Source organism: Ranitomeya imitator, chromosome 2 (assembly GCF_032444005.1).
Source record: "Ranitomeya imitator isolate aRanImi1 chromosome 2, aRanImi1.pri, whole genome shotgun sequence".
NCBI lineage: Eukaryota > Metazoa > Chordata > Amphibia > Anura > Dendrobatidae > Ranitomeya > Ranitomeya imitator.
Window position 1 is genome coordinate 555,770,355 of NC_091283.1, and position 17,565 is coordinate 555,787,919.

Sequence of the window (17,565 nt, forward strand, 5' to 3'; positions counted from 1 at the left end):
GCAGGTGGTACATGCAGAAAAAAAGGTCGTATGCACCTTAGAGGATTTTTTAGACCTTGACTGGGACATTATTCTAATGCAGGGAAGCAGAGGGCGACGCTGCAGAGGAGAGGCTGACGAGGTCTCCTTACCCAGGTCCTGTGTCCCGCTGTCCTGAGGAGACGAACTGTATCGCCTGTGGTTGGAGAAATGGCTGCACGTGGGCGCTGTCACCTAGGAGCTGCGGCAGAGCTGGAGCTGCGGCGTGTAGTGAGGGACCAAGATGGCCGCCGAGATCAGGAGAGAGATCTCGGAGGCTGCGAGAAGCGCCAGGACCGGGGGGCGGCGCCGCCGATGACGCGCAGGGGTGGGCGGGGCCTATCGGCAGCATCCAGCGGCTAGGCCGAAGCCGGGGACTAAATTTGCGGCTTCGGTCCGGCGCGCGGCCGCAAAGTGCCGAAAATTAGGGGAAATTTGCGGCTTCCCAGCCACCGATGTGCCGTTACTTAGAAGGAGCCCTCCGTACCGCAAAACCGGCGACCCCCCCATCCCCCACGAGACACTTACCCCGAGGAGGTGAGAGGTGCCTTGGAATGGCAGGGACGGTGCAGGGGTTGGGAAGCCTCCATCCACCAGCCCCAGACAGGGGGGTGGAGAGGAACCGTCCACCACCTGAATCACGCATAGACAGTGGTGATGCAGTGTGGTCTGCACGGACGCCACGGGAATAGAGCCTCTGTACAGCCGAGGGTGAAACCTGGATGGACAGGGCAGATGTCCGGCAATAAAAAGCCTGGCTGCAGAGGAGGATACTGGAGGTAAAACACCAGTGCTCGTCTGTACAAAGTGGGGAGATCGGCGCCCTTTTAGGGAAAAGACCGTCGCCCAAAAAAAGTCAGCTCAGGCAGTGGCTCCCACGTCGCAGGAGAGGATACGGTGAGGTGAAACTCCCGTGCTCGCCTGTTGCTGGTTCGGGGGAGATCGGACCTTGAAAGAATCCGTCGCCCCCTTCGTCCGGAATAGGAAAGTTAAAAAATCAGTGAGACTAAAAATCAGTGTGCCTCCTACGGACACTAAGCTTGAACTGGGTCTCTGGAAGCCAGCATGAGGGTGTATACTGCAGGGGAGGAGCTAACCTTTTTTTTGTCTCAGCTTAGTGTCAGCCTCCTAGTGACAGCAGCATAACCCATGGTCCTGTGTCCCCCAATGAGGCGAAGGAGAAATGATCTTTATTCTCCCCGCCAGCATTCGGGTTTCAGTCATGGAGGCGGGGTGAAGGCGGTTCAGTGACTGCTCAGAGTACACAGAACGGCCGCTGTAACGGCCCCCCGGCCCTAACTGACACCGGCTGTACATTGGGGCTCAGCTGTCAGTGAGGGCCGGGGGCGCAGTTACAGGGGGCGTTATGTGCACTCAGAGCGGTCACTGAATCGGCGCAGCTCCGCCCCTATGACTGAAACCCGAATGCTGCATGGGAGAATAAAAATCATTTTCTCCCCACTGAATTCGGCTCCATGAAGGCACCGGACAGCATCATAACACTGTTAACCTGTAGACATGGGCTTAATCTGCATGCTATTAGGGTTATTTCTGGAGACAGGTACCATTTAAGGGTTTGGACTCATTTTGAATTACTTCTGTTAGTGTCTGTGTTAAGTCCTTTCACCTTTGCTAAGATGTGAAATATGTCTAATTGTTGCTCCTGAAAGACAACAAACCATCCACTCCCCGTTCATAAAGGAACAGGTGCATTATATTCAGCAATAGGACAACCCACAGCTTTTTCGGAGGACTTGAGTCCATCATATCTCCCACATAAATTCGAATACGTAAAGTTGCATGCAAAGTCAAAACTGCTTTCTTTCTCCTGAAACAGCAGCAATCTTGCCTGGTACAGCAGGTCACCCTTGTTCATGTGCTGTATCTGACATCACCTCTCATCTGAACATTAGTGTTTCAGCTATTGAAAACGATGGGTTCGATTCATTAAGACTGGCGTGGTTCTTCTTAACCCCTTCATGACCCAGCCTATTTTGACCTTAAAGACCTTGCCGTTTTTTGCAATTCTGACCAGTGTCCCTTTATGAGGTAATAACTCAGGAACGCTTCAACGGATCCTAGCGGTTCTGAGATTGTTTTTTCGTGACATATTGGGCTTCATGTTAGTGGTAAATTTAGGCCAATAAATTCTGCGTTTATTTGTGATAAAAACGGAAATTTGGCGAAAATTTTGAAAATTTCGCAATTTTCACATTTTGAATTTTTATTCTGTTAAACCAGAGAGATATGTGACACAAAATAGTTAATAAATAACATTTCCCACATGTTTACTTTACATCAGCACAATTTTGGAAACAAAATTATTTTTTGTTAGGAAGTTATAAGGGTTAAAATTTGACCAGCGATTTGTCATTTTTACAACGAAATTTACAAAACCATTTTTTTTAGGGACCACCTCACATTTGAAGTCAGTTTGAGGGGTCTATATGGCTGAAAATACCCAAAAGTGACACCATTCTAAAAACTGCACCCCTCAAGGTACTCAAAACCACATTCAAGAAGTTTATTAACCCTTCAGGTGCTTCACAGCAGCAGAAGCAACATGGAAGGAAAAAATGAACATTTAACTTTTTAGTCACAAAAATTATCTTTTAGCAACAATTTTTTTATTTTCCCAATGGTAAAAGGAGAAACTGAACCACGAAAGTTGTTGTCCAATTTGTCCTAAGTACGCTGATATCTCATATGTGTGGGTAAACCACTGTTTGGGCGCACGGCAGGGCTTGGAAGGGAAGGAGCGCCATTTGACTTTTTGAATCAAAAATTGGCTCCACTCTTTAGCGGACACCATGTCACGTTTGGAGAGCCCCCGTGTGCCTAAAAATTGGAGCTCCCCCACAAGTGACCCCATTTTGGAAACTAGACGCCCCAAGGAACTTATCTAGATGCATAGTGAGCACTTTGAACCCCCAGGTGCTTCACAAATTAATCCGTAAAAATGAAAAAGTACTTTTTTTTCACAAAAAAATTCTTTTAGCCTCAATTTTTTCATTTTCACATGGGCAACAGGATAAAATGGATCCTAAAATGTGTTGGGCAATTTCTCCTGAGTACACCAATACCTCACATGTGGGGGTAAACCACTGTTTGGGCACATGGTAAGGCTCGGAAGGGAAGGAGTGCCATTTGACTTTTTGAATGAAAAATTATTTCCATCGTTAGCGGACACCATGTCGCGTTTGGAGAGCTCCTGTGTGCCTAAACATTGGCGCTCCCCCACAAGTGACCCCATTTTGGAAACTAGACCCCCCAAGGAACTTATTTAAATGCCTAGTGAGCACTTTCAACCCTCAGGTGCTTCACAAATTGATCTGTAAAAATGAAAAAGTACTTTTTTTTCACAAAAAAATTCTTTTCGCCTCAATTTTTTCATTTTCACATGGGCAGTAGGGTAAAATGGATCATAAAATTTGTTGGGCAATTTCTCCCGAGTACGTCGATACCTCATATGTGGGGGTAAACCACTGTTTGGGCACTCGGCAGGGCTCGGAAGGGAAGGCGCGCCATTTGACTTTTTGAATGGAAAATTAGCTCCAATTGTTAGCGGACACCATGTCGCGTTTGGAGAGCCCCTGTGTGCCTAAACATTGGAGCTCCCCCACAAGTGACCCCATTTTGGAAACTAGACCCCCCAAGGAACTTATCTAGATGCATATTGAGCACTTTAAACCCCCAGGTGCTTCACAGAAGTTTATAACGCAGAGCCATGAAAATAAAAAATAATTTTTCTTTCCTCAAAAATGATTTTTTAGCCTGGAATTTCCTATTTTGCCAAGGATAATAGGAGAAATTGGACCCAAAATATTGTTGTCCTGTTTGTCCTGAGTACGCAGATACCCCATATGTGGGGGTAAACCACTGTTTGGGCGCACGGCAGGGCTCGGAAGGGATGGCACGCCATTTGGCTTTTTAAATGGAAAATTAGCTCCAATCATTAGCGGACACCATGTCACGTTTGGAGAGCCCCTGTGTGCCTAAACATTGGAGACCCCCAGAAATGACACCATTTTGGAAACTAGACCCCCAAAGGAGCTAATCTAGATGTGTGGTGAGGACTTTGAACCCCCAAGTGCTTCACAGAAGTTTATAACGCAGAGCCATGAAAAAAAAAAAAAAAATTATTTTCTCAAAAATGATCTTTTAGCCTGCAATTTTTTATTTTCCCAAGGGTAACAGGAGAAATTTGACCCCAAAAGTTGTTGTCCAGTTTCTCCTGAGTACGATGATACCCCATATGTGGGGGTAAATCACTGTTTGGGCACATGCCGGGGCTCGGAAGTGAAGTAGTGACGTTTTGAAATGCAGACTTTGATGGAATGCTCTGTGGGCGTCACGTTGCGTTTGCAGAGCCCCTGATGTGGCTTAACAGTAGAAACCCCCCACAAGTGACCCCATTTTGGAAACTAGACCCCCAAAGGAACTTATCTAGATGTGTGGTGAGCACTTTGAACCCCCAAGTGCTTCATAGAAGTTTATAATGCAGAGCCGTGAAAATAATAAATACGTTTTCTTTCCTCAAAAATAATTATTTAGCCCAGAATTTTTTATTTTCCCAAGGGTTACAGGAGAAATTGGACTCCAAAAGTTGTTGTCCAGTTTCTCCTGAGTACGCTGATACCCCATGAGTGGGGGTAAACCACTGTTTGGGCACACGTCGGGGCTCAGAAGGGAAGTAGTGACTTTTGAAATGCAGACTTTGATGGAATGGTCTGCGGGTGTCACGTTGCATTTGCAGAGCCCCTGGTGTGCCTAAACAGTAGAAACCCCCACAAGTGACCCCATTTTAGAAATTAGACCCCCCAAGGAACTTATCTAGATATGTGGTGAGCACTTTGAACCCCCAAGTGCTTCACAGACGTTTACAACGCAGAGCCGTGAAAATAAAAAATCATTTTTCTTTCCTCAAAAATTATGTTTTAGCAAGCATTTTTTTTGATTCACAAGGGTAACAGGAGAAATTGGACCCCAGTAATTGTTGCGCAGTTTGTCCTGAGTATGCTGGTACCCCATATGTAGGGGTAAACCACTGTTTGGGCACACGTCAGGGCTCGGAAGTGAGGGAGCACCATTTGACTTTTTGAATTCGAGATTGGCTGGAATCAATGGTGGCGCCATGTTGCGTTTGGAGACCCCTGATGTGCCTAAACAGTGGTAACCCCTCAATTCTACCTCCAACACTAACCCCAACACACCCCTAACCCTAATCCCAACTGTAGCCATAACCCTAATCACAACCCTAACCGCAACACACCCCTAACCACAACCCTAACCCCAACACACCCCTAACCATAACCACAACCCTAATTCCAACCCTAACCCTAAGGCTATGTGCCCACGTTGCGGATTCGTGTGAGATATTTTCGCACCATTTTTGAAAAATCCGCGGGTAAAAGGCACTGCGTTTTACCTGCGGATTTTCCGCGGATTTCCAGTGTTTTTTGTGCGGATTTCACCTGCGGATTCCTATTGAGGAACAGGTGTAAAACGCTGCGGAATCCGCACAAAGAATTGACATGCTGCGGAAAATACAATGCAGCGTTTCCGCGCGGTATTTTCCGCACCATGGGCACAGCGGATTTGGTTTTTCATAGGTTTACATGGTACTGTAAACCTGATTGAACACTGCTGCGGATCCGCAGCCAAATCCGCACCGTGTGCACATAGCCTAATTCTAAAGGTATGTGCACACGCTGCGGAAAACGCTGCGGATCCGCAGCAGTTTCCCATGAGTTTACAGTTCAATGTAAACCTACGGGAAACAAAAATCGCTGTGCCCATGCTGCGGAAAAACTGCACGGAAACGCAGCGGTTTACATTCCGCAGCATGTCACTTCTTTGTGCGGATTCCGCAGCGGTTTTACAACTGCTCAAATAGAAAATCGCTGTTGTAAAACCGCAGTGAAATGCGCAGAAAAACCGCGGTAAATCCGCCATAAATCCGCAGCGGTTTAGCACTGCGGATTTATCAAAACCGCATCGGAAAAATCCGCAGAGGACCAGAATACGTGTGCACATACCGAAACCCTAACCCTAGCCCTAACCCTACCCCTACCCCTAACCCTAGCCCTAACCCTAACCCTACCCCTATTCTAACATTAGTGGAAAAAAAAAAATTTCTTTATTTTTTTATTGTCCCTACCTATGGGGGTGACAAAGGGGGGGGGTCATTTATTATTTTTTTTATTTTGATCACTGAGATATAATCTATCTCAGTGATCAAAATGCACTTTGGAACGAATCTGCCGGCCGGCAGATTCGGCGGGCGCACTGCGCATGCGCCCGCCATTTTGGAAGATGGCGGCGCCCAGGGAGAAGACGGACGGGACCCCGGCTGGATCGTAAGTATGATGGGGTGGGGGGGGACCACGGGGGGGGGGATCGGAGCACGGGGGGGGGAATCGGAGTGCGGGAGGGGTGGAACGGAGCACGGGGGGGCTGGAACGGAGCACGGGGGGGTGGAACGGAGCACCGGGGGGTGGAACGGAGCACCGGGGGGGGTGGATCGGAGTGCAGGGGGGGTGATTGGAGCACGGGGGGGTGATTGGAGCACGGGGGGGTGATTGGAGCACGGGGGGAGCGGACAAGAGGACGGGGGGGAGCGGAGCACTGGACGGAGGGGAGCCGGAGCAGTGTACCGGCCAGATCGGAGGGCTGGGGGGGCGATCGGTGGGGTGGGGTGGGGGCACACTAGTATTTCCAGCCATGGCCGATGATATTTCAGCATCGGCCATGGCTGGATTGTAATATTTCACCCGTTATAATAGGTGAAATATTACAAATCGCTCTGATTGGCAGTTTCACTTTCAACAGCCAATCAGAGCGATCGTAGCCACGAGGGGGTGAAGCCACCCCCCCTGGGCTAAACTACCACTCCCCCTGTCCCTGCAGATCGGGTGAAATGGGAGTTAACCCTTTCACCCGATCTGCAGGGACGCGATCTTTCCATGACGCCGCATAGGCGTCATGGGTCGGAATGGCACCGACTTTCATGACGCCTACGTGGAGTCATGGGTCGGGAAGGGGTTAATGTGGGGCCATTCATGAAGAGGCGATTCATGAAGAGGCGTACGCCAACTCATGAATCAGGAGCAGAGGACAAGTGGAATATACCTCTGTGCGGACCTTTCCACAAGTCCTACTCCAGTCCTTGCCAAAAGAAGATTTGTGGTGTAGTGATCGTGGCCATTCGTCATGAATTTGACGAGTACCGGTCGCCACTGCTCCATCCTGCCCCAGCTCCATGCACTTCGGCAGAGCTGGGAGAAACTGCCAACAGTCACAAAATTTAAGAGTGGTTTCTAAATTTGAGACTTTTCAAAGCTTTTATCCCAGAATTCTGGACCGAAAAGGCTTTGAAGAATCGGGTCCTTTGGGTTTTCTCAGATAATCTATTTAAAAGCACAACAAACATTTTTCTAGCAATGTTATCGTATACTCACAGATGCAGTTTTCTGCTGTGCCCCAGCAGCCGCAAACCTGGTCACATGGTTAATAATTGGAGAGAAGTTTGTTGGGCCGTACAGACGGACCTGCGGCAAAGCTTGGCGGTATGCATCCACAATGCCTTGTATACCTGATGACAAACGCAGTATAAAGCAATGTCCTCAGTGGAAAATATTTCTACACCTTTCACCCGCAAATGTGCAGTTGGAAGAGGTTTATGCTCCTACAGGTGTCTGAAAGTAAAAATACTAAACCTATACTGAACTATTAGCATATTTTTTCATAGTAGCATAGCTGGAAGCCTTTGAGCCCCAGAGGAAGCTTTTTCCAGTCTCCATTTCCCCCAAATGATCAGCCAATTTGACCCCAAGCACAACGCTGGGCGGATATTGCGAATGCAAGCAAGATAAAGCTGCTATTGGCGATGCAGTCATACTCCACGCGACACCCCTGGTCACATAATAGACCATGTCCTTCCTCAGACATTTTTTGTCCTTTAGACAATCAGTAAATTTGCATTTCTAGCCTCAAGTATATATTCAAATAATTGTGGCATAACACTGGCATCTTACCTGCACAATAAGGATTGCTGGGGTTGAAGTTTAGGGCGAACTCATGAGATACCTGAAAGTTAAAACAGTTGTTAGTCAATGTAATAACTCAAAGGACAAAACGAGTATTATTGGTGGGACTTTGTATTACTGCGCACGGAATCCTCTGTAAGGCTAGGTTCACATTGCGTTATTGGGTTAACGCTAGCGGACTCCGTTACATGGCGAAATTGTCGCAATTAACGCCATGCAACGGATCCGTTAGCGCACCCATTGACGGCAATGTGCTAACGGATCTCTAGCGCATCGCTAGTGGATGCCATTTTAGTCATGCGCTAGTGATGTCCCGTTAGTTTCAGACGGACCGCGGACACTGCTCGCCCATTTGGGACATTGTGTTAGTGCAGTCCGTAGCGCTATACGCTAAACGGACTGCCCTAACGCAATGTGAACCTAGCCTAAAAAAAAAAAATAAAAAAAAAACTCAAACGGGGGAGATTTCTCGATTTCATCTTAAATTGTCTAACAATTCTGGCGAGCCCTAAAATATTGCAGTTTTTTTTTGTCCTTGGCTTATGGCTGCTGTACTTTAAACAAACACAAAAAGAAGATATGCAAATTGCCTCTTCTGAGAAAAAGAGGACCTAAACTCTATAGCGCCACCTGTTGGAAGTAGCGATCCTACAAGTCACAATCAACTCTAACGAGTTGTGCAATATGACTTATGATAAAAGACTTTATCCTAAGTCATATTGCACGACTCATTAAAGAGTTGATTGTGACTTGTAGGATCGCTACTTCCAACAGGTGGCGCTATAGAGTTTAGGTCCTCTTTTTATCGGAAGAGGCAATTTGCATATTATATTTCCCAGAGGAGCATTGCACGGCAAATAAGCCTCCTTACATTGACAAGCCAGAGATGGTATGTCACTCTCCATAAGGAGAAACGATACCCCTTAGACCCCAAAAAGAAGATACGCACTAGTAATAAATATGCCACTTTCCATTTTTTTGGTGCAAGATGTTGTAACAACCATTAACATTTAGGACTCATTTGTATACAACACAAGAATAATTATCGGCAGCACCAGAGAATGGGCCAAGGATGTACCGCTCCCGCTATTTAAGCCCATGGGCTTTATGGAAAAATAAAAATACAAGCGCGCCATTATGCTTTCCTTCATCTACAATGTGCATAGACTGTATTAAAGAGCATCGCTCGTTACTCGTCCTACTGTCCCCTTCATCCCGCAGTGAGCTGACTTGCCTCTAATAGCAGGGAATACCGGAAAAATAAAGCAAAATTACTACAACCCTCTTACCTGCCAGTTTGGTGGGACCTGGGCTCCAAATCCAAAAGCTGGAAACTGTTTGTCTCTGTAAGCAGGAATTAATACCGAATGTCTTAATATCACAGATAAGTAGTTGAAGTGCAAAAAAAAAGGGTCAATATATGGAAGAATATAATCCCACGTGGACCCTTCTGTTCTGCAGATGCACAATTACAAAGCTGGGCTTTACATGGTAATCAGTACCTTGGTAATCACAACCAGTTCACTGTTAAATGGCAGTCAGACATAAAAAAAATCTCATTCTTCGGATAATATCACAGCTAGTGGAGAGCCATGTCATAATATTAACCCCTTCACGCCATGGCCATTTTTTTTTTTTTTTTTTTTAGTTTTTTTTGTTTTATTCCTCCTTTCCTTCTATCAATATAGCCATATTAGGGCTTGCCTGTTCTGGGACAAGTTGTACTTTTGAACGACAATTTATTATACCATATAGTGTACTAAAAAAGGGGAAAAAATTCCAAGTACAATGAAATTGCAAAAAATGTGCAATTTCACAATCTTATTTATTTTATTTACCAGGTTTACCATTTGGTAAAATTGAGGTGGCTATATTTTTTCCCAAGTCAGTATGAGTACGCAGATACCAAACAAAGAGTTCATTTTTTATTTAAGTGGTGAAAAAAAAATCCAAAATTTGTATGAAAAAAAAAAAAAAAAGTTTGCTTACTGCCATTTTCCGAGACTCGTAGAGTTTCCGTTCTTCGGACTCTGGGGCTGGGTAACGGCTCATTTTTTTGCGACCTGAGATGACATTTTTATCGATGCCATTTTGAGGTAAATACGATGTTTTGATTGACCCCAAAAAAGTAGCGTTTAATTTTTTTTTTCCGTTACGCTGTTTACAGATGGGATCAATTTATTTTATAGTATGATAGATCAGACATTTCTGAATGTAGCGATACTAAACTTTATTTAATAGCCCCTTTAGGAGACTTGAAGCGGAGATCAATCACTTGCGCTATACATAGCAGTGCTCCAGCCCTGCTATGTTTAGCAGAAATCACAATCTCCTGTGAACGCTGCCTGCAAACCGGCATTCACAGGAGTATCGTAAAGCCAGGCGCAGGGGTCTTCTGCAAACCTCCCCAGCTGTCATGACAACACATCTTTGCCCCATGGTCACACAACAGGGTGGGATTTATGACGCAGTTTGTGCTGTGTTAAAATCAGGCTGTCAGAGATTGACAAAGGGATTTAACTTGTTCACAGCTGCGGGTGGCACTCCAATCCACCCGCAGCTGTTAAAAGCACATGACAACTGATTAAATCAGCTGTCATGTGTGGGGGAAAAAAAAAAATGGGGGCTTGACACGTGAGCCCACATTAAAGGCAGGGACACGACATGACGTAAATATATGCCATGTGTCGTGAAAGGGTTAATATTTTCATTTTCTTCGACATACAAGAGATACATTTTTAGCGAAAATTGCTTTCTTGTGTGGACCTAGAAGAATCATAGGGAATAGGAAAGACTCTTACGTGTCATAGTCCTGGACCACGTTACCCACGCACCATATTGCGGTAAGATATTCATTGACACCATTTGGGCTGATGTAGTGTAAGGAGTCGGGCGATTTGGGATCTCCATTGGAGCCAGTGAAATCAATTCCTACCTGAAAACATTAAAAAAAAAAACATGTAAATGCTGAGAAAATGTTTAAATATCGAAGTTAAAGTTATACAAAGAAAACTATATACCAGGTTGGTATGATTATTCCCATGGACAAGGGTAGGGATGATTCTGGGGCAAATAAAAACTCAGACCCTCTAACCTTGTCCAACTCGTTTCTAGGCCTCATACACACACAAGTGTTTTGTGCAGCATCCGTACTTAATAGGTAAAACCAGGGGTGGATGATACAAAAATAAACCACACAACAGGGATATCTTTCCACTCAACGTGCTATCAGTACGTTTCATTCCTAGTTTTGGCTTTTTTTTTCCCCTTTGTCACTCAAAAATGTTGCCACCACAAGTTAAAGTCTATAGTAAATATACTGTAACTTCACCTACATATAGTAGTTTTGCTGCTGTTTTTTCCCAAAAAAATACTGCTCATGTGGTACAAATACTTAAAAATGCCCTTTGTCAATATCAGGATGAGGGGACAATCAATTCTAAATGTATTTCTTTGTGATAGATTTCCCCAGTTATCTGACAAGTCTGTTTATAATGGCATCTATGATGCAGTGTCCGTTCCTTTGGGCTTCATCCAGCAGTAGGTCGCTTGTTACTTCTGATACGGATATGACCGCAGCCTTAGAGGCAGCCTCCGCCATTAGTTTAATGGAAGTGGTCGCTGCAGCTGAGCTTTCATGCCAATTATAATGTGTGAAATTACTTACTGTAAAGTTGATCTGGCAGCCACCCATCACATAATCCAGGAAGGAATACTCTACATCAATCTAGAAGACAAAATAATAAGAGGCGAAAACAGAATGACACAATAAAACTTTGTACAAGACATCACACTACATCTGTACAACAAGTAACATTATAGCCGATGAATTATTGCTTGCTAACCATGCAATAATTTTTAAAAAGGGAGTCTGTCAGCCCTGGCCGTGTAACCCAAGCACATATATATTTGTGGGGGATATTTAGACCCCCACCCCACCAAGAAAAAGAGAAAACTCACATTAAGTGGTCTGATCGCTGCATTCATCTTGTAGAGACTGAAGTGAAATCAAATATGGAATGGACTCTTCTCTGCACACAGTACTCGCTTCAGGTAAGCCAACATTGCCAATCACCAGTGCGAGAGGCAGTGGCAAGCAAAGATCAGTGGGCTAAACAGGGCGCAGAGTTTCTTGGCCACACCCAGGGTGCATCCAGCACTCTAATTTGCATATGTGATTAACCCCTTAACATCCAATGACGTGTAGTGTCCGTCATTGGATGCCTCCCCCCGTTTGGTGCAAGCCTCTGCGATGAGCACACACCTTTTCCGGCAATGGACAGCTGATCTGATCAGCTGTCAAGTGCCCCTAACTGCCGAAGGTGGAATCGCGATCCACCCGTGGCTGTTAACATGTTAAATGCCGCTGTCAAACTGACAGCAGCATTTGACATGCATGTGGAGGAAGCGCGTCATTAACCTCGCCCATCGGCACCAGTGTCACATGACCACAGGTCGTAGATGGGTTGGCATGACAACCCGGGGTCTGCAGGAGACCCCTGTGGTTGTCATAGCCGGATAGCTATAAGCGCCGCCCAGCTGTCGGCGCTCATAGCAACTGAGCATTTCTGCTACGTAGAGCAGGGCTGCAGCTCTGCTCTATGTAGCACAAGCAATCGGATGATCGCAGGTTCTAGTCTCCCATGGAGGCTATTGAATCAAGTAAAAAATATATATAAGTTTTTAAAAATATTTAAAAAATGTAAAATATAAAATGTTAAAATCACCCCCTCTTTCGCCCCATTCAAAATAAAACAATAAAAAAAAAAACAAATATATACATATTTTGTATTGCAGCGTTCAGAATCGCCCGATCAATCAATATATGAAAAGAATTAATCCGATCGGTAAACAGCATAGCGAGAAAAAAAAAAATGAAAACGTCAAAATGACATTTTTTTGGTCACTGCAACATTCGCAAAAATGCAGGTGGCAGGTCAATTTTAGCATTTAGTGAACATAGTAAAAAAAAATCAAAAAAACAATTGTGGAAATTCACTTTTTTTTGCAGTTTCACTGCACTTGGATTTTTGTTCCCGTTTTCCAGTACACGATATGGTAAAACCAATGGTGCCACGCAAAGTACAACTCATCCCGCAGAAAACAAGCCCTCACATGGCCATATTGGAGGAAAAAAAAAAAAAGTTATGGCTGTGGGAAGAAGGGGAACGAAAAACATGGAAACGCAAAAATGGAATCACCCCTGGTCCTTAAAGGGTTAAAGAACTGCAGTTTCTGCATAATGGAGTCAATGAGTGAATAAGGCTAAGTTCACATTTGCGTTGTGCGGTGCTGCGTCGGCGACGCAACATGCATGCAAAACACAGCTTTTTGTGATGCATGCGTTCATTTTTGCATGATTTTTGGCGCAGAAAAAAAAATGCATAATGCAGCGTCCTCTGCGCCCTGACGCTTGCGCCACAGTGACGCATGCGTCACAAAACGCAAGAGCAATGCATGTCCATGCGCCCCCCCCCCCATGTTAAATATAGGGGCGCATGACGCATGTGTCGCCGCAGCTGCGCCCGACGTAACGCTAATGTGAACGTAGCCTTAAAGGTATGTTCACATGAGGCTTCTTTTGGATGGGTTTGCAGTGGACCGCTCTGAAAGCCACCTGAAAAAGATCTAACAAGACACTCAAAAGAATGAACAAATTCATTTTTATGTAACTACTACTTGACTTCTACTTATATTGTTCATATGTTCAGATCATTTGAGCGTTTTAGCTGCTTCAGGTTTCCGACAAGTGGATGAATGAAGGGAGCGAACCCTTCTACAGGCATTTTCTGCTCTGATGACACTCGATGCTTACTATGCAAGTCAGAGGGAAGGACTTCAGCAATTATGGTGCAAAAAAGGACTAGCAGTGTCTGCATTGTTCTATGGAGCGTAAAGAGCAGAAAAGGGCAAACACACGCCGGCTGTGAAAAACATGTACTCAGAAAGTGACCAAAACATGCATCAGGTTTGCAATACGTCACCAAAAAAGCGATTCTTGAAGCATTTTCCACTTTAAAAATTTATGGTTTTTTTGGCGACAAAAAAATAAAATGAACAAAAAAGGGGCACCTAAAAGGTATGATATTTAGAAGTGACATGTCTCTTATTCTATGTGTTGGCCTACACTGTCCGTTTGGATTGACAAACTCCATACAATTTAATAGACTAGAGTATTGCATTACATTAAAAGTGAGAGGATCTTGTCAAATTTGTTAAAATCAACTTCAGTGTGTGGGGTATCAGATGTTACTCTGCCATCTTTAAGCCCCACCAACTATCCCCTTAGTTTATCAGGCATCAAAAGTAACTTACTTTGCAAGTCTTGACCCGAACAATCCCAGAGTTTTTATAACCCTTCTTCTTCTGCTTCTTCTGGGGATTAATACATTCAAACTCCACCTACACATAAAAAGGACGTTAATGATTAAAAAGACACTGACAACTAGAAGAAGCTCCATAAAGGTAAATTACAACATGCAAAAACAGAAGAGCAGCACCACTATGGAGAACTCATATCTGCATGATTTAGTCAAAGTCTTCGATTAAGAGAAATAGTTTGCTCAGTGGCCCCATAGCAAAAAAATAATAAATAAAGTGAAGTTGTCAGGAAGTTATGAGTAAAAACATTGAAGAGAGCTCACCGGAGAACCTCCTCCTGCTTTCTGCAGCTGAGACATGTTAGTCTCAAATATCCCTATTAAGTCATGAGAGCCATCGCTATCATAATCAGTACAGTGCACCTAGAGGAAGAGAGGTATGCAGTGAGAAAGGTTATCGGGCTCACCGCTTGCTCCTGAGCTCCCAGCAGCTTGGATGTCACGCACTCGAATTCTCCTATGAGATCAGAGCTGGAGCTGTCATCATGATCGCTAACTGAGACCTGACATTAAAACACAGCAGTGAGCCAAGCTACACATTTCATTGTCATTTTGTTTTACCTTCAGAATGTTTTACTTCTGTAGCATAGTATTCAATCTATGAAAATGCTAATTTTTTTTTTAGGGTTCATGCAGAAGGCCATTTTAATGCTTTGCTTTGTATGAAGATAAAGTAAGGCTTCCAAAAATGCTTTTAATTTACTATAGCGCTAAGATTTCTAACAGAAGCATATGGATGTCTTATCTGTTGGATCCCATATGAATCTGGCAAAAATCATTACACCCCGAATATACATAGGTACGGTCCCCGAAAAAATAGAATCTCTCTATTACAGTTGAGCAAATTTTTTAAAATTCGGTTTGGATTACGAACGGCAGCGAATATTGAATTTGCAATATTCACCGAACACAGCCGAACGTCATTGGAGTCAGTGGGAGTTAAAATGACCCAATATGTTTGGACCCGATCTTCAAACAAATTCGGCACAAAAATGGCAAATTCAGATTCGGTGATCATTTCCGAACAAATTCGCTCACCTCAACTGTCACACAAAGCCTGTATGGCAATGCACGGAGAGTGGCTCCATACTAAATGATCATAAGCCCCAACTAGAAATGAACACTGAATAACATATGCAAGTTTCTTCTTTGAGCAGAGCTGTACATTTTCATTAAACCCCCCCAAAAGAAAAATAAAAAAAAGTAACAATACAGCAAAGAAAATTATTCCTCAATGAAAATTTAAACAAAACATTGGCACCAATAAATTTGATCAGCATTTGATAACAGTATTTTAGTACTAAATAAAAGACAAAACTTAAGAAAAAACAAAAAAAAATAAAAATCTATGATTCAGATCATCAAAATGTTTACCCCAGCCTGGCATAAAACACTTTGAAAAGTCACAAAAATGTTTGAGCAGCAATTTTGAAACACATTGCATATTCTCTCTAGTTTTAGGCAGCCCCATCAGAATGGGTGGAGATGGCATGGGGAGTGGCTATTCCTATGCATCAAGTTTTTCAAAAGTAGTGATGCTTCTTACCCCAGAAGTATTACTCCAGTCCCTGACAAGAGGGGCATTTCATGGCAAGGCATAGGGCACGCCGCTGATAAGATGCACCAAATTCATTAAGAATCACATGCCACTTAATACATTCAGCACAACCTTTTCCTGCACGCCCATTATTAAAACTGGCATGTATAAGTCTCAATAAATCACGGCCTATGTTTTTAGTACATTCAAATGAATAAAATCTGAATTCTGATTATTACAGAAAATCAGGTTCATCTGAGAGTTTTGAGGTTGAACATGTTTTCCCAATTAATCCTCATTGCTTGAGAGCTATGGGTCACATTTTTGGATGAATTGTCATTCTGAAACGCTTATGTGACACCCCCTCCTATCAGAATGTTCAGTTCTGAGAATTAATTAATTTTGGTGAAATGCCCAAACACTACTGAGTATTCAGAGTTCTTACTTTGATGGGCTTGTTCAAGTCCCCGCCACATAAGCTCTGCAGGGGGACGCTGAACTTCTTCCAGCAGGGATTGAGGTTGTTCTTGATAACCTGTTGCAAATTGGAGATAAATTATACATGGAACACAATTTTAGCAAGGATAAGATTAGTAAATTTCCCTGCACGAAAGGCAACGTGTGAGGATTTATTTTCTGATCATTGGCATCTCTAGCTGCCATGGGGAAGAGATTATCACTGCAGGAAGGACACCTGGCATCCTCAGAAAACAGAAGAATTTAAAAATGGAAAATCATGGTCAGACAGGCTTTTTCCCCAGACGATGTTTCCTATTTAGTGATGAGCGAGTATACTCGTTACTTGAGTTTCTCCGAGCACGCTCGTATTTGTTAGTGCTCGGAGATTTAGTTTGTGTCCCCGCAGCTGCATTATTTGCAGCTGCTAGGCAGCTTGAATACATGTGGGGGTTGCCTGGTTGCTATTCATAAACAATCTCCGATGCCGAAATACTCGGAGATCACCTGAGCATGATCGGAGAAACTCGAGTAACGAGCATACACGCACATGACTCTTCCTATTGTATGGTGGCCATTCAGATGATTTAAAGTGAATAAGTCACTAGGATAAACCCTCCTAAGTTGTCTATATGAGCATGTAGGTCAGACTCTCTGGGAAATCAGTGTCCGGCCCATAGATCTTAACAGCTCATTTACATATTACAAAAAATGTGGATTTCTCAGGAATAAGATATCAGATCGCAAATATCAAGGTATAATTTTGTTCAAGTTTTTATGACCTGCTTGTCCATATAGATAAATTGGGAAAGTTGATCCGTCTAACAGACTGCCTTAAAATATATGAGAAGGTCAAACACTTGAAACTATGGCTTAAAAAAAGGGGGTATCAGATAGGAGATCTTACCCTCTATGACACCCATATGTCATCTTAATAAGGCCATACCAACCAGGTAACTATCTATTGATATCTGCAAGCAGTAATAACATTGGACGCAAGTAGGCAGACATGTTACTGTACCTCAGATCGGTAAGACAACTGCCAGGAGCCATCATCTCCTTGCCTAAATAATTCCAGAAATGGATCAGATTTGCCAAGAAAATCCTAAAGTGGGTCAAGGTTAAA

General features: G+C 43.9%; 1 protein-coding gene across 2 annotated transcripts in view; it reads right to left on the reverse strand.

Annotated features, from left to right (window-relative positions):
- Window positions 1–17,565, reverse strand: part of CPNE1 (copine 1) — a 90,565-nt gene that overhangs the window by 17,819 nt on the left and 55,181 nt on the right. The window contains exons 6-14 of one of the 2 annotated variants that reach the window (XM_069751991.1): window positions 17,461–17,544; window positions 16,429–16,518; window positions 14,711–14,809; window positions 14,382–14,468; window positions 11,734–11,793; window positions 10,868–11,001; window positions 9,356–9,410; window positions 8,055–8,106; window positions 7,479–7,612 (exon numbers count right to left, since the gene is read on the reverse strand). In XM_069751991.1, coding sequence (XP_069608092.1) covers window positions 7,479–7,612; window positions 8,055–8,106; window positions 9,356–9,410; window positions 10,868–11,001; window positions 11,734–11,793; window positions 14,382–14,468; window positions 14,711–14,809; window positions 16,429–16,518; window positions 17,461–17,544 — 795 coding nt within the window. Of the gene's footprint in view, window positions 1–7,478; window positions 7,613–8,054; window positions 8,107–9,355; window positions 9,411–10,867; window positions 11,002–11,733; window positions 11,794–14,381; window positions 14,469–14,710; window positions 14,810–14,853; window positions 14,950–16,428; window positions 16,519–17,460; window positions 17,545–17,565 lie in introns of both variants that reach the window. The other variant, XM_069751992.1, reaches the window with a different exon arrangement.